Here is a 22,747-nt window from a genome sequence, read left to right as displayed (position 1 = left end):
GAATATTACTCCTGGGCACCTTTTTTAAATAAAATGTGATGTTTCCTAAGCACTGTGATTTATTCTCAATTATATGTGCCTACCTACCTATTTACCTACCATAAGTTTCCATAACTAGGAATACAGTATTCTATACCAACTGGATACTCTTAATTTCTATCACTTCTTGTGAGGTAAAGAACATCAGATGTAAACTTTCACTTCCTGTACAAAATTGGAGTTAGTACCAAAGAATGGTAAACAATGCTCTCTCTCTCTTTCTCTTTAGCATTTTAATACCTAGTATATCTAAACAGGTTTTCCCTTCCTTCCAGATTTCTTTTAAGAAAATACATCTAGGCCTGACCAGGCGATGGCACAGCATCGAACTGGGATGCGGAAAACCCAGGTTCGAGACCCCGAGGTTGCCAGCTTGAGCACGGGCTCCTCTGGTTTGAGCAAAAGCTCACCAGCTTGGACCCAAGGTCGCTGGCTCGAGCAAGGGGTTACTCAGTCTGCTGAAGGCCTGCGGTCAAAGCACATATGAGAAAGCAATCAATGAACAACTAAGGTGTTGCAATGCACAACAACAAAAAAACTAATGATTGATGCTTCTCATCTCTCCGTTCCTGTCTGTCTGTTCCTGTCTATCCCTCTCTCTGACTCTCTCTCTCTCTGTCTCTGTAAAAGGAAAAAAAAAGAAAATACATCTAGGCTGAATCTGATCAACAAAGATTCATTCAAAAACACATTTTAATGTCTGATGTCTTAACATATGAAAAGGGAGTACTAAAAGCAGCCAAAAAAAGATCTTTAAATAACAGACTTATATGTGTTCTTATATGCTGAAGGACCAAAGAGAACATTATGTTGAGGACTAATATATATGTCATTTGGAATTCCATTAGGTTTTATAGCATGATAATTACCATACTGTCCTGCTTTGGTGGAATTATCAAAGGCTGTGGCTGTTCACTTAAGTTACTACAATTTCTGAATGAATAATCCTCTCTGCTATGCTTAGATTAGAAGCAATATTACTCAACAAATCACACCAGCTTGTTTTAAGTACCTTTGATTTCTTTCTCATTATTTAATTCCATTGTAATTTTCCACTTGCAGATCTCATTCCTTGGTTTCTAGAGAAGCTTTAGTTAGAGCCAAAAAGTCACTGTTCTCCACATCACTATGTGTCTCACCAGAACCCTACTCTCATTGCCACCTGAATATTCTGTCAGCATCTCTAATTCATTACATTAGAGTAATTCATTGCATTGCATTATAGTAGAATTCGTTACAGACCTCTATATTGTGTTTTACCTGACCAGATTAATTTCCCCTTCTTTCCTGGTATTTCTGTGGTAGCTCAACCCAATTTTTCAGGGGGACTGCTCTCCCTTCACTTACTACACTGTTGGAGGGGCTAATCAGATGTTCCCTCCCTGAAATTTAAATATTTTGCTGGAAGTGATTAGAGTTTATGATTTTAATGGTAAAGCCATGAAAGAGACTTCCCAATAGTTCTTAGATCTTTGGCACATTCCTGATTCTTGTCCATTTCAAGTTCCAGTTCTTCAGCTTTTTCTCCTATGAGCTACTCCACATGGTTTCAGTAATTTAGACAATTGATTTCTACCAATAAAACCCTTAAATTATATATCCTAAAATGCTCTTCTCTTAACTTCCCTATTTTTTAATCCCCTCTGTCGCCTTGGCTGAAAACTTCAAGTTTGTTTATATGCTTCTTCTTTCCTTACCATTGACAAGATGTGTAGACCCTACCTCTGCAGCATCCCTTGATATTTCTTCCTATCTAGACCCATGGCCACCTCTTAGACCCACGTTCTATATGACTTAGCAAGTGAACTTGACTCGAAGGAACTGCTGAGCTACAGCCAGCCCATCCATCTGACTTAGAAAAACAGCATAGGGGAAAGATCAGGGGGCTTCAGACTCTCCCTAACCCAGGCTTAAAATCTGGCTTTTCTACTTGTTAACAATACTACCTTGAATAAGTTCACTTATTCTGAGTCTTTATTTTTTCATTTCTTAATAATACTTCTCTCATAAGGTTATTATAAATATTAAACAAGATCATATGAATAACATTCCTTCTACAGTTTGTGGCTTATAGTTGGCACTCAAATTAGTTAATATTATTATTATCGTGTTTCACTAGCTTCTAGTTGTTCCCTGCCTTCATTTACTCTTCTTTCTAATACTTTTGATATGGTGATGCCAGATTAATTTTCACATATATATTTTAATTCACGTAACTTCTTTAAACTATTAACACTGAAAATTCCCATTTATCTAACAAATTAAATTCAGGGTTTAACTGCTTATCAGCCAAGGGTCTCCGTGATACCTCGTTCTGTTCTCTACTCAATCTATACCCCGGATAAACAGAATCACAGACTCTTCCATGAACACACTCTGCCTTTTGCTCTTACATTTTTCTGCTCACCCTTTTATCTCCACGTACCTGTCAAGTTTCTGTATATAAGAATCTATATGAGTAAATAAATGTAAAACACTTACAAAAAAGTGCCTATACATAGTAAGTTCTCCTCAGTATAAGTTACCTGCTGTTATTACCATTCGGTGCCGATAAATTGCAATGCCTGAGGGCAAGAGGGGCAGGTGAGGGAAGGGGTGAATTTATATCTATTTGTTAAATCAGTATGAGTAAAAATACCATCTATTCTGGGTTCTAGAAATGTAAAGATGAATAAGATATAACCATTGTCCTCGAGGATTCTGATCTAGCGCAGAAACAGATACATGAGCATCAGTAAGTAGGAGAAGGCTATATAGAGAGTATGCACAAAGGTGTTTTGAAAGTCTTCCACAAGGCCTGGCAAATCTCTCACACATAATTGTAATACATAATTTTAACTGTTGTTAGAAAACATCCTACTTATTCTTCAAAGTCCATTTTAAGTCCTTTAGCCAGAAAGACTTTTCCATCTTCCCAAACATGTGACCTCCTACCCAAGCTTATTGTATCTGTCTTAGAACACTTACCACTTTCTCTATCCACTGTACTGAATTGTAACTTTAAGGCAAGAATTTTGCCTTGCTTACATTTATATACTCTGAAGTTTATAGCACCATATCCTGCTTACTGTAGGAGCTCAATAAATTCTTCTAAATTAGATGGTATTACCTTCAAAGGACTGTCCAATTATTTTATTTTACTTGACTTTTGCTGTGGTGAACATTAATTATAAAAAGATAATTTTTATAGGTTATCTATTAATTGTTCCTTTCCATTAGCATGGAGTGTACAGGGTAGGTCAAAACTAGGTTTCCAATTGTTCATAAAGAAAATAATACAATAATTAATAAATAATTATATAAAAATAAACTGTGTTTTATGTACTCACAACATAAACCTACTTCCTCCCCCCCCTGTATTTATCACAACATCAATACAAGCACTAAAATATATCAATATTTTTACATTTCTGTATCTCTCTTAGGTCAGTACATCACTGGATAATTAATTCAATTCAGAAAGTGACTATTTCTTTTGAATGGCTTTTCATAGTTTCTTAGTATTTATGAATTATGTTATATGAATCATTCAAGCCTTAAAGAGTATGTTACCTGGATTTATTTGTTGATTCCCCCCCCCCCTTGTTTGTGACAGACAGAGAGAGGGACAGATAGGGACACACAGGAAGGGAGAGAGATGAGAAGCATCAATTCTTCATTGTGGCACTTTGTTGTTCATTGATTGCTTCCTCATATGTGCCTTGACCAGGGGGCTACAGCAGAACAAGTGACCCCTTGCTCGAGCCAGCGACCTTGGGCTCAAGGTGGTGAGCTTTGCTCAAACCAGATGAGCCCACACTCAAGCTGGTGACCTCAGGGTTTCGAACCTGGGTCCTCCACATCCGAGTTCAACGCTCTATCCACTGCACCACTGCCTGGTCAGGTCAGGCTGATTTCTCTTTTTTACTTTGTTTTTAAATAACACCATTTCTCATTTAATTTCCATAGGTAAATGTGAATGTAAGGAACAAGTGTTAGAAAACTCCAAGGCATTCTGTGGAATGAAATATTCATATGGTGAGTTTGAAGTCTTTGAATGCTTCTGATACTCTATTCAAACTAAGTATGAAGAGTTTTCTAGGAAATGTGAGGCTTTGTATATGACATTCTTAACAAATTAAAGCATTGGTCTTATATGGTAATATTAAAACAGTTGTGGTCCCATTTTCCTAATAGAGATGGTGTTGAATGTTCTGGTGAAGGCAGGAGGCTGGTAGAGCAAAGAAAAGGTTATCCTACTATAAGGAGAAGAAACAAGAAGAAAAAGAAAAGAAAAGAAACATAAACATAATCCTTTCTTATGGATGCTTCTTGTCTTAGTAACCTAAAAGGGAAGTCTATAGCTACTTGAACAATTCTTGTGGCAGTTTATCAAATAATAATAAGCAGAAATCAATTGCAAGCAGTATTTCATAAAGCAATATTTCAAGAGCACAGGCATTGGGCTCAGATCTACATGGGTTTGATTTCTGGTTTATTGAGTAGGTAACTGAACCTAACAGCCTTCCTCATCTGTAGAATAGGGATAATGCCAACTTCCTCATGAAATAAGATTTTCAAAAAGCACATTATTTTACACTTACTAACGGCTCAGTAAATAGTAGGGAGGAGGAAGAGAATATGTATTTCTAGGGAGTTAAAGGATATATTTGCTGACATAAGCTGTCTGTCTGAGTTTTTCCCTGCTCTCTCTGAATACTGTTCCCCTACCTTTCAAATACCAGGAAAATGCAGCTATAGATAAAGAGAAATGTCATTGCCCTACATAAAGATTGTTACTACCTTTAAATTTTAAATGACTTTGGCCCTGGCCGATTGGCTCAGTGGTAGAGCGTCGGCCTGGCGTGCAAGGGGTCCTGGGTTCGATTCCCGGCTAGGGCACACAGGAGAGGCGCCCATCTGCTTCTCCACCCCTCCCCCTCTCCTTCCTCTCTGTCTCTCTCTTCCCCTCCCGCAGCGAGGCTCCATTGGAGCAAGGATGGCCCAGGCGCTGGGGATGGCTCCTCGGCCTCTGCCCCAGGCACTGGAGTGGCTCTGGTCGCAACAGAGCGACGCCCCGGAGGGGCAGAGCGTCGCCCCCTGGTGGGCGTGCCGGGTGGATCCCGGTTGGGCGCATGCGGGAGTCTGACTGTCTCTCCCCGTTTCCAGCTTCGGAAGAATACAAAAAAAAAAAATTTTTTTTTAATTTTTTTTATTTTATTCATTTTTAGAGAGGAGAGAGAGAGGGTGAGAGAGAGACAGAGAGAGAGAGAGGAGAGAGAGATGGAGAGAGAGACAGAGAGAGAGAAGGGGGGAGGAGCTGGAAGCATCAACTCCCATATGTGCCTTGACCAGGCAAGTCCAGGGTTTCGAACCGGCGACCTCAGCATTTCCAGGTCGACGCTTTATCCACTGCGCTACCACAGGTCAAAAAAATTTTTTTAAATGACTTTATGTTTACCATTAAATATATTAAAGATACCTTATCTTGCCAACATATCATACTTTTGGCTTCTTATTGCTCAATAATGTATAGGGCCTGAAATATGCGTTACAAAGAGAAAATTTGAAGTCATGATTTTTGAAACCAAGTATAAATATTTTTTTAAAAAGTATAAATATTCAGGTTATTGATAACATTGTGTTCAATTTCATAAGAGATAAAAAAGTAAATGTTAAAAACCTCATAAATCATATCTAAAATTACATGCATATCTCTCCACTTTCACTTGCCAACATGAATAGAATAAAACTTTGAAGTACACAGTGCCTAACAAAGAAAAGTCAGCTTAGAGGGCATGGTCTTTACTAACAAATGAGAAGGGAGGGAGGGAGGGAGGGAGGGAGGGAGGGAATCATTTAGTTCAAAGTCGGTCAGTTTTAGTGGAAATATTGACTAGTTTTCACTATCACATAAACTCAGTAGTCCTATGACTAAATTTACAAACAACCACATTGACATTGCCATCTTTTAATACAACTGTATTATTTTCTGCTTAAGAGAATTTGAATGCTTTTAATGATGTAATGAAATACCTTGGTCTTATTAAGTACAATACACCTACAGACTTGGGGGGGGAAAGGTCCCCTCCCATTCTCTGGCTTACTGGGGGAAAAAAAAAAGAAAAAGAAAAAAAACCCTCAACTTTTTAAATTATTCCTTTAACAAATATTATTGAGCTGTCATGAATAGACAAGATCCCTGCTCTATCTGAGCTTATGGTCTAGTGAATAAAGTATCCCAGAATACCAAAATAGCCATTAAACATTGGATATGTGGGAGGCTCTTTGCTAAGTACCCTTCATGCAATTATCTCAAGATTCTAGTCCAAACTCTACCTCTAACCAACCAGTCATACAGACTTAAGCAGTTCACTTAATTTCTTGAAACTTAGCTTCTCATACATAAAACAAAACTGGATGAGCTCCTAAGATCCTTTTGGTGATTCTAAAAAGAAAGCTGTCTGACAGTCGTATGGATATGGAACCAGCCAGAATAGGGTTCTCTCATTACACATAATCTTACCTCAAGATATAGATGAGCCAGTAAAAACTCTCTAGTATATAGACCAGGGGTCTCAAACTCAACTCAGCATGTGGGCCGTAGAGCAAGATCACAGCCGTTAGGCGGGCCGCACTAGGTCTACAAAAGGCAACTGTTACGCAACACTTTTCTCACTGCAGTTGAAAACAAAAAAAAAATCAGTATAACAAGCACAATCGTACATGCAGTTTACTCAGTGTCACAAAACGACCAGAAACGGTAGTTCGCATCACAACTGCTGTTAACTAAGCTAATATCTAGCTAGGATGCTAGAGAAATGAAAAATACAAGTAGGCCCCTAGGCTTACTTAATTTTATCCAAAATATTTTGAACTTCGTGGATTAGTCTGTGGGCCACACAAAATTGTTCGGCGGGCCGCATGTGGCCCGCGGGCCGCGAGTTTGAGACCCCTGATATAGACTGTGGCATCCAATGTTCCTTAAGTATACTTTCTTCCACATCCTAACTAATTCCATTACTTAATCTGTCCCCCATCCATTTCATAGACATTAGAGAATAATAGAATCATAAGTTATATAGAATACTGGAGCGCTGCCATCATGTAGAAAGACAGCCTCCTTAACCCCACTCAGCTTGCAACTTTACACCAGGGGAAGAAGATTAAGTAATCAGTAATATTATTTAATCTTTTTAGAATAATATATATCCTGGTAGTAACCTTTGTGCTGTCATGACATTATACACTGTCAGGAGAGTATAATATAGTTAAAATCTAAATAAAAACCATAAATCTACTTCAATGCATCTTCTTTTTATTTAGTTAATAGCTGAATGTGTTTAAGATTATACTTGCAGTAGGCAAATGGCTGATATTTTTTTAGTATAGTGATATGGGAATAAGTAGCAGTTGAAAATGTCTAAGAAGGAAGAGTATAGTTAATAAATAGGATGAAGCCAGTACAAAATTGCTGAGCCTAATGATTTTTTTAAAGCAAATTTTTACATCTTTATCATCATTAACTCATTTTTCCATTATACTCTGAAGTTTATATTTAAGCTGTTGTTCAAACCTCAAAAGATATGAAACTCTACACATTTTGACTTTTGGAATTGTGTTGTTACAGTGCTAAAAATAAAGATTTTATCAGCTCATGACAAAGGATCTCATGCTGAGGTCAATGTGAAGATTAAAAAAGTCTTAAAATCTACTAAATTGAAAATTTTACGAGGAAAGCGAACATTATATCCAGAATCATGGACTAACAGAGGCTGCACTTGTCCAATCCTCAATCCTGGTGAGCATTAGATTTTTCTAGTTTAATAACTACCTTCTCTCTGTTGAATTACTGTTTGTCTAACATTCTTTGAACCACAACCTAAATAAACTTTGCAAGAGCATCTCTCTTTTTCACATCTGAATTCTGGGGAAAGCCCAAATGGAATTCTTTGAACTGACATCAAAAAACTATTTCTCTTCCAGGTGCTCTATTAAAGTATAATACTTTAAAATCCAGCAATATAATATTCTCTGCCCTAAGAGAGAAGTCTCAGATTGGTTCCAGGTGTCGGTAGCATAGAAAACACTTTCATGAATTTATCTGCCACTAACACTTTATCTGAAAGCTAGGTCCTATTACGATGCCCTGGGTAGAATTTGCTTCCAAAGGAAGTTCAAACGCAAAATTCCATCTGTGCAAATAATATTGAATTCATTTTTACTATTGTATGAGAAGCATCTGTTTCTCCTGAACAGAAAACAACTCTCAAGTTATCATCTTATTTTTCATCAAATGATCATTCTGGTTTCAAACTTGAAACAGAAGAAATAAATAAACAAGAAAACAACCAAAAACAAACAAGAAAACACCTCGTACAATCTCAGAGAAACTTGGAATGCAGTGAAATTTGCACCTTAAAATGGTACGGAAGAAGTAGACAGGCAAGTAAGAAGGGATTCATACCTTTAGGGTCTGTAAGTGTAGTCCTCCTACCCTTTCATAAATTGCTGATATCTCTGTCTTCCTCACTTGGTCAGAGGGCGGGATTTAGATTTTCGATCATAGTGTCCCAGGTACATAACATTAGTACCCAAATGCTAGTAACATATTCCCAGTTAGTAAGTTCTAACAAAACAATTTTTTTTAAAAATCCTCTGTATTTTCCTGTTTGTGTAGTTGTTGTCACCTGTGTCTTAATGGCACAGTTGAAACGAGAGCACAGTTTCTCTTCTGGACATAATTCCTTCCAAATATAAGTCCAGAAAATCACAGTTATGTTAATAAGAAGTCATTTGTGATCTTTACAAATAAATTTGAGAGAAACAAATGGATAACCAAGAGAGAGAGGAAAACTGTCAATAAAATATCTCCCCCAACCCAAACCATCTAAGCAATGATATACAACCTTTGACCTTATTTTTACTGTTAAGTAATCTCTCATACCCTTTTATATCCTTTTAGTATTTTATTTAAATTAATTTAAATTTTCATTAAAAATATCTTATATGTATATAGTTTCAAAGAACAAATCAAGTAGTAATCAGAATCTTGGATTTTGAGTACAGGAAACAGAGAGTCATTAATCTGCATTCTGTGTGCACAAGGGCTCTTCCTATAAGCACTTTCTACTATCTTGGCAAAAGAAAAAAAAATCCACAGTGTTTTAGCCAGACATTAAAAACAAAAGCTTGGACCATCTGAGCCACTCTCCAGGAAGTGAACTATACTTCCTAATTGGTTTTCTGCCAAACAGTCAAGGGAATCAACTGAGCTCATCACAATTGAAAACATAGGCGCAATTATTCAAAGAATTCTTGAAAACATGTTTACTCACTTTGAAGAAAAGACTGGAACCTGCCAAAGCAGAACCAGACACTCTTTCATTTCACTTTGTTTTTCCATTTTCACAAGTTCAATAGCTAAGGCCAAAGAAAGCTGATAAGAAAATTCTGAAACCTTACACACCAATTTGCTTCCATTGCTGTTTTTGAAAAGAAGCAATCTAATTGGTTATCCCTGTAAATGCATTTATTCCAACATTCATATATACTTTTAGCCATTCGTTAATCATATATTTAGAAAGGTCAAGACTAACACAAAGTGTTATATTTTCTTTTTATGTGGGTGCAAAATAAATGTTGTGCCCTCAAACATGTAGCAAAGTAGATGTTGAAAACATAGAGCTAGGAAAACAAAATATAAATGCTAACAAGTGATGCAATAGATAATACTGTTCTCCATGCTAATTTTGGCTTGATGCTGCTCCATAATTTGTGGATTTATTCAGTATCATTTTTGTTAATTTATAAACTTGACTTTAAATTAATGCCAAATTCCTATATTATCTGTTCCATTTGTAATTTCAAAGCAAATTTATTAAATATACTAGACTTAATATTAAACTTTACTAAAAATTATTTATTGTACTTTTTTTTTACATAAGAGGAGGGGAGATAGTGAAAAAGACTCCTGCATGCACTCTGACCAGGAAGCCATCTGGCAACCCCATCTGGGGCCAATGCTCCAGTACCGAGCTACTTTTAGCACCTGAGGCTGATGTGCTAGGACCAGCTGAGCTATCCTCAGCCCCAGGGTCATGCTCAAAATAATTGAGCCACTGGCTATGGCAGGGGTAGAAGGAGCAAATGGGAAAAGAAACAGATGGTCATTTCTCTTGTATGCTCTGACCAGAAATAAAACCGAGGATGTCCTTATGCCAGGCCAATGCTCAATCCACTGAGCCACTGGCCAGGGCCTATTTATTGTATTTTTTAATAAGGATTTTGTTATTTTAGAGATGATACAAATAATATTAACAACATTATATTTTAACTAGTCTATTAAATATTAGGGTTCTTTCTCAATTAGAAACTAACATTACCCTTTAAAGAATTTATTTATTTATTTATTTATTTACTTAGGGAGAAAGAGAGAGAGATGAGAAGCATCAGCTCACAGTTGCAGCACATTAATTGTCCATTGATTGCTTCTCATACATGCCTTGACCGGGGGCTCCAGCCAAGCCAGTGACCCCTTGCTCAAGCCAGAGACATTTGGGTTCAAGCTAGTGACCATGGTATTATGTCAGTAATCCCAAGCTTAAGGAGCAACCCTGGCAACCTTGCTCAAGTTAGCAACCTTGGGGTTTCGCATCTGGGATCTCAGCATCCCAGGTTGATACTCTATTACACCACCACTGGCCAGGCACCCTTTAAAGAATTTAAATACCTTATAATACATTTTACATTTGTGCTCCCCAGTGTTCAAAGCTCTCTATGTCATTATTTACCTTTCTTTCTCTCTTCATTTTTTTTTTTTAAAAAACACCATAATAGCTACCTTTAAATTTAGGATTGATTAATTTTTGTTTACATTTTTTTTAATTTAGAAATTAAATTTAATGAGGTGACATTGATCAATAAGAACACATACGTTTTGCCTGACCAGGCAGTAGCATAGTGGATAAAGCATCGGACTGGGATGCAGAGGACCCAGGTTCGAAACCTCAAGGTCACTGGCTTGAGCGTGAGCTCATCCAGCTTGAACGCTGGGTCACTGACTTGAGCGTGGGATCATACATATGACCCAATGGTTGCTGGTTTGAGCCCAAATGTCACTGGCTTGAAGCCCAAGGTCACTGGCCTGAGCCCAAGGTTGCTGACTTGAGCAAGGGGTCACTCACTCTGCTGTAGCCCCCCAGTCAAGGCACATATGAGAACGCAATCAATGAACAACTAAGATGCCACAACAAAGAATTGATGTTTCTCATCTCTCTCCCTTCCTGTCTGTCTGTCCCTATCTGTCCCTCTCTCTGACTTTCTGTCTCTGTGTAGTAAAAAAAAGGTTCATAAAAAAAGAATACATAGGTTTCAAGTAAGCATTTCTATAGCATTTGAACTGTTGATTGTCCTAAGTGCCCATCACCCAGTCAAATTATTTTCAATCACTGTATATTTGTCCCTCTTTACTCCCTCCCCCACCAGTAAACATTTCACTTTTATCTATGTCCATTAATCTCATTTTTATATCCCACCTATGTGTAAAATCTTATCGTTCTTAGCTTTTTCTGATTTACTTATTTGACTTAGTATAATGGTTTCAAGTTCCATCCACCTTGTCATACATGGCAATATGTCATCATTTCTTATGGTTAAATAGTATTCCATTGTATATATGTACCACAGCTTCTTTATCTAGTCCTCTGTCAAAGGACACTTTGGCTGTTTCCATGTCTTGGCCTCTGTAAATAATGCTGGGATGAACATGGGGGTGCATGTGTCTTTTGCGTACCAATGTTTTCAAGTTTCAAGCAGCGAATGAGGGTTTCTTCTTCTCTACAACCTCTCCAACATTTGTTATTACCTGTCTTGTTGATAACAGTTAATCTAATGGTGTGAAGTGGTATCTCATTGTCGTTTTGATTTGCATTTCTCTAATACCTAGCAAAGATGATCATCTTTTCATATACCTATTTGTTGTTTGTATGTCTTCATGGGAGAAGTGTTTGTTCAGGTCCTCTCTTCATTTTTTAATTGGATTGTTTGCTTGTTTGTTGCTGAGCTTTGTAAGTTCTTTATATATTTTTTATATCAATCCCTTATCAGAGCTGTTGTTTATATGAGTCATTTCTCTTTTATCCTTGATTTATTTTAATAACTTTTCAAAATAAGCCTTTTATTGTTATAGAAGCAATACAGTGTGTCCATAAAGTCATGGTGCACTTTTGACCGGTCACAGGAAAGCACCAAAAGACGATAGAAATGTGAAATCTGCACCAAATAAAAGGAAAACCCTCCCAGTTTCTGAAGGATGATGTAGCAGCATGTGCGCATGTATAGATGATGATGTAACACCATGTATACAGCAGAGCAGCCCATGGCCCTGCCAGTGGAGATGTGGACGGTACAGAGGAAAGTTCAGTGTGTTCTGTGGCTCACTAAATTTGAATCCGTGACCAAAGTGCAACGTGAATATTGGCGCATTTATAATGAAGCGCCACCACATAGGAATAACATTACTCGGTGGGATAAGCAGTTGAAGGAAACCAGCAGTTTGGTGGAGAAACCCCGTTCTGGTAGGCCGTCAGTCAGTGATGAGTCTGTTGAGGCTATACGGGATAGTTACCTAAGGAGCCCTAAAAAATCTGTGCATGCATGTGCTTGACAATTACACCTAAGCAAGACTACAGTTCATAAGGTGTTAAAGAAACGTCTCTGTTTTACGGGGTACAAATTGCGGCTGTTGCATGGTATCAAACTGGCAGATAGGCCCACACGATAAGTGTTTGCTACAGATATGCTTCATGAGATAGACAATGATGCAAGATTTTTGCAGAAGATTGTGTTTAGTGATGAGTCGACCTCCCATATCTGTGGACATGTTCATCTCCATAATGTCCAAATATGGGCTGCTGAACATCCTCATGCCTACCTTGAGTATGAACGTAACACCCCTAAAGTGAACGTGTGGTGTGGCCTGATGCATGATAAGGTGATAGCCCCATTTTTTTTCACGGAGCAGTCTGTGACGGCAAAGTCCTATCTTGACATGTTGGAACTGTATGCAGTGCCACAATTTCCAGAAGGTGTCATCTTTCAACAGGACGACGCTCCTCCACACTATGCCACCATTGTTCGTGAGTTTCTGGATAGAACATTCCCCTGGTGGTGGATAGGCAGGGGTTCTGTCAAGCCATGGCCACCACGATCCCTGGATCTGACGCCCTTAGACTTTTATGTTTGGGGTTATGTGAAGCAACATGTGTACATTGAACATATCAACGACATTAATCACTTAAAACAGAGAATCACAGACGTTATTCACTGTTACACCAGACGTCCTTACCCATGTGTGGCAAGAACTTCACTATTGTTTGGATGTGTGTAGGTCAACAAATGGAGCCCACATCGAACTGCACTGAATAGGTATGAAACTGGGAGAAGTTTTTCTTTTATTTGGTGCAGATTTCACATTTCTATCATCTTTTGGTGCTTTCCTGTGACCGGTCAAAAGTGCACCATGACTTTACGGACACACTGTATATGTACATTATAGAAATTTAGGGAAAATTTATAAATTTCACATTTCTGCCCCTCAGAGATCATCTCTGTTAACATCTTAGTGAAAATCCTTCCAGATCTTTCTTTGTGCACATGTCATATTTTTTAAACAAAATCAAATCATAGTATATGTTCTATTCTGCAAGCTACTTTATTCAGTTAATAATCTATATCTTCAGCCTAACCTGTGGTGGCACAGTGGATAAAGCATCGACTTGGAACACTGAGGTTGCCAATTCGAAACCCTGGGCTTGCCTAGTCAAGGCATATATGGGAGTTGATGCTTCCTACTCCTCCCCCCTTCTCTCTCTCTCTCTCTCTCCCTCTAAAATGAATAAAGTCTTAAAAATATTTTTAAAAATAATCTATATCTTCAATTTTAGTTTATTTTAATATAATCTAATACTAAGACCATATTTCTGTTTCCCAACTGATCCCAAAATGTTCTTTTGTGATGGTTTGTCCTTGCCAGTATTCAGTCCAGGATCACACACTGTATCTGGTTTTTAAGTCCCTCAAGTGTCTTTTATTCAAGTACAGTTTCTTTTTATTGCTGCTGAAGAACTTGTTACTGGTGAAGAAACCAGGTCAGTTGTACTGTAGACTATCCTACCCTTCTACATGTGTCTGGTTGGTTTCTTGTGGTGTCATTTAGCTTGTCCCTTTACCACCTATATTTTCTGTAATCTTTAAAGAAAAACTTGAGCCTGACCTGTGGTGGTGCAGTGGATAAAGTGTCGACCTGGAATGCTGAGGTTGCTGGTTCGAAACCCAGCACTTGCCTGGTCAAGGCACATATGGGAGTTGATGCTTCCTGTTCCTCCCCCCTTCTCCCTCCCTCTCTCTCCCTCTCTCTCTCTAAAAGTGAATACATAAAATTAAAAATAAAAATAAATAAAGAAAAGCTTGACAGAGTCAAGATAAACATTTTGGCTAGAATTCATTACACTTCATGTTATATACTTCATGCTGGGTACTTTGTGTTAAATCACATCAGAAGACACATAGTACCTGGGTGACCCACCATCAGTGTTGCTAAATTTGACCCTTGGGTTAGAGTAATAACAGTCTGATTTCTCCATTGGGCATTTTTGTTTTCTCTTTTAAAACTAGAAAATAATGAGTGTAGCATTACATAATCACTATACAAACGTCAAGTTTCCCATTAACCATTCATTCAATGATTTTATCATCAATTGATAATACCGTATTGAACCAATAATTTCACAGAATGACTTTTTTTAGGTAATTTTAATGAACTAACAAGAATATATATATATCAAAATCGTGAGTTTAAATTGATATTTTCAATTGAGTTTTAATATCTAGTGTTTTCCTGCCTGGCCAGGCAGTGGCACAGTGGAAAGAGCATCAACCTGGGATGCTGAGGACTCAGGTTTGAAACTCCAAGGTCACTGGCTTGAGATTGAGCTCATCTGACTTGAGCGTGAGTTCACTGGCTTGAGTGTGGGATCATAGACATGACCCCATGGTCACTGGCTTGAGCCCAAAGGTCTCTGACTTAAGCCCAAGGTCGCTGGCTTGAGCGAGGGGTCACTGGCTCGAGCAAGGGGTCACTGTCTCAGCTGGAGCCCCCGGTCAAGGAATATATGAGAAAGCAATCAATGAACAACTAACATGACACAACTGAGCTGATGATTCTCATCTCTCTTCCTTCTTGTCTGTCTGTCCCTGTCTGTCTCTCTTGTGCACACGATAGAAAACAAATGATAAAACCCCACATCTAGTGGTTTCTCTTAATATGAGCTTTAAAGTATATGTCTCTTTATCTTATATTGGAAATTTTTATTTTATAAACATAATTACGTATTTTCTCTATACTATAATATTAATGAAAAAATGTTTCAAAATACCAGTATTAATATTACTATAAACATCTACTGAAGTAGATTGTCATATTTCATTTTAGTAATATATAGATTGTGAGACTGTCTTTTCATTTCTGTGTCTGTTTATTCCAAGTCAGCTCTAGGTCTGGTCAGTTCTCACCATTTTTAAAAATGTATAACAAACAAACATCTTATATTACAAAAGCACATTATCTAGAAAATATATGCTATTTTTTGTGTAATTCATAGCTCTCTTCTAATATGTTTTTCAAATGGTTGTTAAACTTTATTGAAATTCTCTTGAATATTCACTTTCCTATATAGTGAGTCCCCAAGAAATACTGATTAATTATCAGTATGTTAAATTCCTATGGAATCCTTACTTCTTTACATAGAGAGTGGTATGTTATAGAGTAATAATTTTGTAATCAGACAGACCTGAGCTTAAGTCAAAGTGTTTCTACTATTGAGAGACACTGAACAAGTTCTTAATCTTGCCAAACCTGTTTCCTCATTTGTAAAACAAGAAGAAAAATAATATCTACTTATAAGGTTATTTTCAAGGTTAATGAGATAATACATGTTAAGCACTTAGGAAATGCTTATTAAATGTCAGCTGTTGTTGTCTGCTACTCCCTATTCAACCGGGAATATATAATATAAAACCATTAACTATGCATATATAAAACCACTGAAGTCACATTATCCCCCTTCAATAAATTATGATACTATATAGTCCCTTTTGTTCTCTTTTAGGTTTGGAGTACCTTGTAGCAGGACATGAGGATGTAAGAACAGGCAAACTAATTGTGAATATGAAAAGTTTTGTTCAGCACTGGAAACCATCTCTTGGAAGAAAAGTCATGGATATTTTAAAAAGAGAGTGCAAGTAGCCACAAAGGTGTATAGTACATAATGTCACTTCTCTATGTATATAACACAAACTTAATGGAAAGGAGACCTCAATAATGAAACTGGAATTTTTTAAAGTGCCAAAATGTATAGAAATGTTCCAATGCATGGGTCTTATTTAACCTATCTCTTTTGGGTCCATGCTTAAATACATTGTTTCATAAAAAGAAATGAAAAATCTATGCCAACACCTGTTTTCTATGGAACTGATTCTGAAATGCCTATTAAAAATATTTTAATAGCAGTATGATATTTAACAGTATTCCATTAAGGGCAATACATATAACAAGGACTCCTTTCAGCTTCAGATATGTTACATTTGTGCTACTTAAAGTAATTAATAAGATTCTAAGGAATCCCCAACCCTCCTATCAGAAAAGGTTTTTCTTAAAAAGAGCCTTGTCTTGTGTGATGTGTGAAAACTAGGGTCTGTGGCATGTTAAGAGGAACCTCTCCAAATGTATATAGTATTTCTTTGTATAAAGCACTTTACTACCTACCACGTGTGTTGTGTAAACTTGGAGACGCTGTTGACAGCAAGAAAAGAAAAGGGCATGTAGGAAAACCTACTGAAACAGAAGCACTGCCGCTACATGTGGACAAAAGTGACAAGATGAAAGAAGTTGTACTGTTTGACTCTGAATATTTGGAGAAACTATGTGAAGATGCAACCTTAAAGGAGAACATGATTGCATGAAGTCTCAGCTTCAGGCTAGGGGTTAGATTCCACAGATAGCAGCCTTGATGAAACTTAAAAAATGGAAAAAAACTACACATAAAGAGACTTTAAAATAAGAGAAAGAAAACATAAGTTTAAAATAGGTTTTGGTAAGAAAAAAAAGGAGGTGGACTTGAAATTTTAAAATGCTCAGTTATTTGCAATGCACTGTATACACTTCAAAAATTCTTATAGACACAGAGCCCTGGCCGGTTGGCTCAGTGGTAGAGCATCGGCCTGGCGTGCAGAAGTCCTGGGTTCGATTCCCGGCCAGGGCATATAGGAGAAGCGCCCATCTGCTTCTCCACCCCTTACCCTCTCCTTCCTCTCTGTCTCTCTCTTCCCCTCCCTCAGCTGAGGCTCCATTGGAGCAAAGATGGCCCGGGCGCTGGGGATGGCTCCTTGGCCTCTGCCCCAGGCGCTAAAGTGGCTCTGGTCCCGGCAGAGCATCGCCCCCTGGTGGGCAGAGTGTCGCCCCCTGGTGGGCGTGCTGGGTGGATCCCGGTCGGGCGCATGGCGGGAGTCTGTCTGACTGTCTCTCCCCGTTTCTAGCTTCAGAAAAATACAAAAAAAAAAAAAACTTATAGACACAGAATTTGTTTTATTTTTGTGTTTAGTATTTAAACATGAATATTGAAACTTTCCTCCTTTTCTTTAACAGTATATGGTCATTTGTATTTACTTATTTTTTTGACACAATGTACATGATAGTTCTTGAAATTATAATATTTCATTATTATTCACCTTCCCTACCCATGTGTAATCACTTTACATAGAGTTTCTTCTGTACTTGAATATACAAAACATGAAGCACAGTGCCATAAGATTAATTTCACATACAGAACATATTTTTTTCCTGAGGTCCTGTGGGCTTGCAAAAAAATATATATATATACGTATATACATATATATATATATATATTGCTGTTAATTTTTTACACTGCTCACAAAAATTAGGGGATATTTCAAAATGAAAATGAGTGATTAAAAAAAGAAGCATTTGATTTTTTAATTAAACAAGAACATCAGAAAAGCAAATAAGTCAAAGAAAGTTGTTTGATTATGTAAATAAGATGCAAACTCAATTATCATGATTGAGTAGCAAGTGACATATTGGTGGGGGTGAACAGAAGCATGTCAAACTGGATGAGAGTGCCACACATTGACTGTCCAGTAGGGTGTATGGTCACCCAAGACTGCCAAACCACACTGACAGCAATGGGGCAGGACGGGATCAGATTGTCCAGCAGTTCTTGTGGGATCCTCTGCCACTCTTGCTCCAGGGCAACTTCCAGCTCAAGAAGTGTTGTTGGAGGCATTGGACAGTTTGCTAGACATCTTCTCAGTGCATCCTAAGCATGCTCAATGGGATTCAGGTCTAGAGAACGTGAAGGCCAGTCCATGTGTTCGATTCCTGCCTCCTGAAGCATACTGCTGACAAGATGTGCATGGTGGGGCCTCGCATTATCGTCCATGAAAAGAAAGTTGTTTCCAACTGCTCCAGCATAGGGTACCACTCTAGAGTGCAGACCTCATCTCAATATCTGACAGCAGACAGCGATCTGTTTCTGATGACATGGAGGTCAGTACAACCACCAATGCTGATGCCAGCCCACACCATGATTCCACCACCACCAAAGGAGTCCCTTTCTCGCATGAAACATGGATTCTCCCATGTTCCTCGTTCACATCAGATCAAGACATGATGATTGTCAGGCTGCAGACTGTACCATGACTCATCAGAGAAAAGGACAGTTGACCACTCATCACTAGTCCAATGATGATGCTCATCAGCCACCTTCTACGGGTTCTACAGTATTCAGCAGATAATGGAATACATACCATTGGTCACCAAGCATGCAGTCCAACATGATGGAGCTGATTTCGTATGGTCTAGGTGCATATCCCTTGTCTAGTGGCAGCAAGAAACTGTCCCTGCAGCTCTGTTGCATTGCTGCACCTGTTCCAGCCAATAAGATCAAGTAGCAGTCATCTCTTGCTGTTGTGGCAGGTAGGCGACCCTGCCCTCATCTTTTTTGTATTGTGCCAGTCTCTTGAAAGTGATTCCGCAGTCTGCTAATCATGCTTTGGAATGTTCCAAGTGCTATTGCCACTGTCGTCTGTGTTTGACTGACAGCAACACATCCTATGGCTCTCCAGGCTTCACATTTGGGCAAATCGTGTTGCAGGGGCATTGCAAAGGCTGGAAAATTGCAGGATGTGCACTTTCAAGATCAGGGAACATGTAGATACTTCAGTACTTTCAGCCTTGTGTATAGTGCATTTTCACCAAAGTTGGTTTTGCATCTCATTTGCATAATCGAACAACTTTCTTTGACTTATTGTTTGCTTTTTGATGTTCTTGTTTAATAAAAAAATCAAATTCTTTTTTTATCGCTTCATATTCATTTTGAAATATCCCCTAATTTTTGTGAGAAGTGTATATATAATAAAGAAATATTATCATAATTTTGTTTCATTTTCTGATCAATTCTTTCAATAATCATAAAGATTACCTTCTCTTAATGAGGGAATTCAAATCTAATTCCTTAAATTAAAATCAAACAAGGACCTAATGTTTCTATTCTGTTACTATGGAGTTTGGGGACTGGGTGGACACTAATTCAGATGTGTTTAGCTTTGGTAGCATTTGGACATAAACTTTTCTCATCAGGTGTATTGCTTTTGTACTACATTTACTTTATAACTAATTTTAAAAATAAGAAAAGTTCATTGTTGAAAGTACAAAAAACTGAGGGGAAAAAAAAGCCTATATTTCAACCATCCTGTGAAAATAGCTGTTAGCATTTTAGTGTCTAAATTGCTAGATTGTTTTCTTTGCATATACATATCTTTTATAGAATTGTGTATACATTTTCTAATGAAATCTGCATTGATCACCTGTAGCATGTCTCTCAGCTTCTTTCCTAAGCCTATCTTATCCTAGTAGGTAGAACACTATTTTGTAGGGTATAATTTATAAGCAACTTATAAATATGCTGGTAAGTAAATCATATCAAGAAAAATATTTTAAATACATCAAATATAAAATCTGCTTAAGTTTCAGAATTGCCAAGTTGCCTTCTTTTCCATTTTACTTTATTTAAAATAACTATTACCCATGAAAAAATAACACATTGTCTATTTTTTAAGAGTAGAAAGATATCTATATTATTGAGTGAAAAAATTTGCAGAATACTGAATATAGTATTAGCCTGCACTCCAAAACCACATTTATAATATATACAGTATTTTAAGGTGTCTTAAAGATAGACTGTTTACAGCAGCATTTGCCCTTGTAGGGGAAAGAGGGAGATTTTCCCCTTTTATTTTGCTTATATCTGTATTGCTTTACTTTCTTTTGTTGATCATGTACTACATTTGTAACTTGTTTCTTTTAACAATTTCTTGAGCACCTTTTCCGGCAACATTCCAAAAATTAAGTCACTGGTATAATAATTTCTTAAGGTCATGATTTTCAAATCACTTGCAGCCCTTCCACTGCAGTTTTATTTCTTATAAGCATCATTTGACTTCCAAAGGAAAGAAAGAAAGAAAGAAAGAAAGAAAGAAAGAAAGAAAGAAAGAAAGAAAGAAAGGAGAGAGAGAGAGAGAGAGAGAGAGAGAGAGAGAGAGAGAGAGAGAAAGGAAAGAAAGAGGAAAGGGAAAAAAAACATGTTTCCTATTTGTAAAAGTAAACAAAACAGAGGGCAGGCTAGCTGGCCCATGACCTCATTCCTATTCCATCATTCCATCATTCTGCCACACTCTATATACACTTTCTCCTCCTTGGCATCTTTCAAAATAACCATCCTGGTACCAAGGCAACAGAGTCAAATAAAATTTCCATCTATGGCTATAGATGAACCTGAACACTTCCTTCAAGAGCTACTGGGAAAGTCTCTGCCCCAGAGCTGTTCTCCCTAGACTGTGGAGCTTTGTTAGTCAGCAGATGAGGTGCATAATCTCCACATACCTCTGTGTAATTTGCCCGAGGTCAACTCAGTCTATGCCCTCTTATTACATCATTTTCCCCATAGAGGAATGTTACTAATATTTAATATTTGATGCAATGGAAATTCTTAATAACAGGACAATCTTTTAATAGTGTCTACTAAATGAGGTCAAATCTGTGGGGATGTGACCAGGAGTCCAAAAAGCAATGTCCCTCTGGCTAAATTAAACAGAGAGCGAGGCCTGTTATGGATAAACATAGTTCTCTCGGATACTTTGGATTCTTGCAAAAATAAATCCTTTTCTGAATGATCAGAGACTTATCAGCTCTAAACGGTGGGAAAAAGAACCTTGAAATTCCTTGTGCTGGCTGTCCCTTCGCCACTCCCCTGGAATGCCTGAGAACAAGGAGCCTGAGCACCGCCTGGGCTGCTAAGGAGTTTTTCAGAGGCCCCAGGACTGAACTGCTTTTGTGTTCATTGTTTCAGTGATAAGCAGTCTCCTAACCTAATTTTATCAGAGAGCCAAAGTTACTCAAGACTTATTTCCCACAGCTTGGAAGGAAAATATTTATGAGCAACCTCAGTTTTGCAAGGAAGATTGGTATGATAAAAATGGAATAGAAGCAAAGGGGTGTGCCTTACAGGACAGGGTTTTTTTTTTTTTTTTAAGTCTCTCAAAGAATGATTTGTCTGAGAATACATTTTTTAAAATGATGCCCTTGTCCCTTTTTTCTATACTTTCATCAAAAGGATTTTCAACTTTTTGAGCATTAATAACTGTATTTGAGAACTGCAACTTTTTAAATGAAAAATTATCAGTTTTATTATTAGCTCATATGTACTGAATAATGAAAAAAGCAGAGTTTTAGTCATGAGAAAGAAAGAAATATGCATGGGACCAAACAGGTATTTTCAAAATGTGAGATGTATGTTCTATAAAAAGAGGATGTTAGTAAATGCTGAATTCAACTCTATTTTCTGAATATGTACCCACAGGTAAGTGACCATATTACAAAGTGTGATCACCAGTAATGGATTAATTTATAAATCCAAAAATACCTAAGATTTATTAGGAATGATCAAATCATTGTGCATTTATTTGAATGAGAATGGCAGCCGGGCAGGGAACCTTGCTTTCCTGAAAGAAAAATCAGCACTGTCAGCAAATTTTCTCAATATGAACAAAATGGTCTGCCCAGAAACTCCCTGAACATATCCTTCTCAGCCGGGACACCACCAAGGACTTTAAACTTGGTGAATAAAGAATAATAAGATAATAACATCAAAATAAATCAATAATTAAGAATCTACCACAAACTATACACTTTTCTAAGTGCTTTACATGTGTTATTCACATTTGATCCTCCTAAGAACCTGAGGCACAGAGAGACTAACTAAATAGTCCAAGGACACTCAGCTAATGTTAATTGTGGAAACTGGATTAGAACATAGGCATTTTAACTCTTGGGGTTCATATTTCAACCACTAAAATGGAATTCTGGCGTTGAGAAGGCCATCCATGTGAGGTGATGCCAATGGTACCTTTTCCTCATTGGCTGTTTCTTTCAGATAATTGATAGAAGAGCACTGAAGGTCAGCATTTCTCCCATTTCCCTTCTCCATATTCCATATTATAATGTATCCTAATATTCCCTTCTATAATTACATAATTTCTGTCTTTCTCATTGTTACATTGCATCTAGGGTAATGCTTCCTACCATAATTTATAC

At 37.5% G+C, this 22,747-nt stretch overlaps 1 protein-coding gene across 2 annotated transcripts in view; it reads left to right on the top strand.

Moving 5' to 3' along the window:
• NTN4 (netrin 4) overlaps positions 1-19,530 on the top strand; it is a 116,169-nt gene extending 96,639 nt beyond the window's left edge. For both annotated transcript variants that reach the window (XM_066261904.1, XM_066261894.1), the window contains exons 8-10: positions 3,988-4,056; positions 7,649-7,819; positions 16,188-19,530. In XM_066261904.1, the coding sequence (XP_066118001.1) occupies positions 3,988-4,056; positions 7,649-7,819; positions 16,188-16,324 (377 nt within the window). In that variant the 3' untranslated portion in view covers positions 16,325-19,530. The remainder of the gene's footprint in view (positions 1-3,987; positions 4,057-7,648; positions 7,820-16,187) is intronic.
• Positions 19,531-22,747: the final 3,217 nt, after the last annotated feature.

This window comes from Saccopteryx bilineata, chromosome 1 (assembly GCF_036850765.1).
Source record: "Saccopteryx bilineata isolate mSacBil1 chromosome 1, mSacBil1_pri_phased_curated, whole genome shotgun sequence".
NCBI classification, from domain to species: Eukaryota; Metazoa; Chordata; class Mammalia; order Chiroptera; family Emballonuridae; genus Saccopteryx; species Saccopteryx bilineata.
The sequence above is the reverse complement of the archived record's forward strand: the minus strand, read 5'-3'. Positions and strand labels throughout refer to the sequence as shown.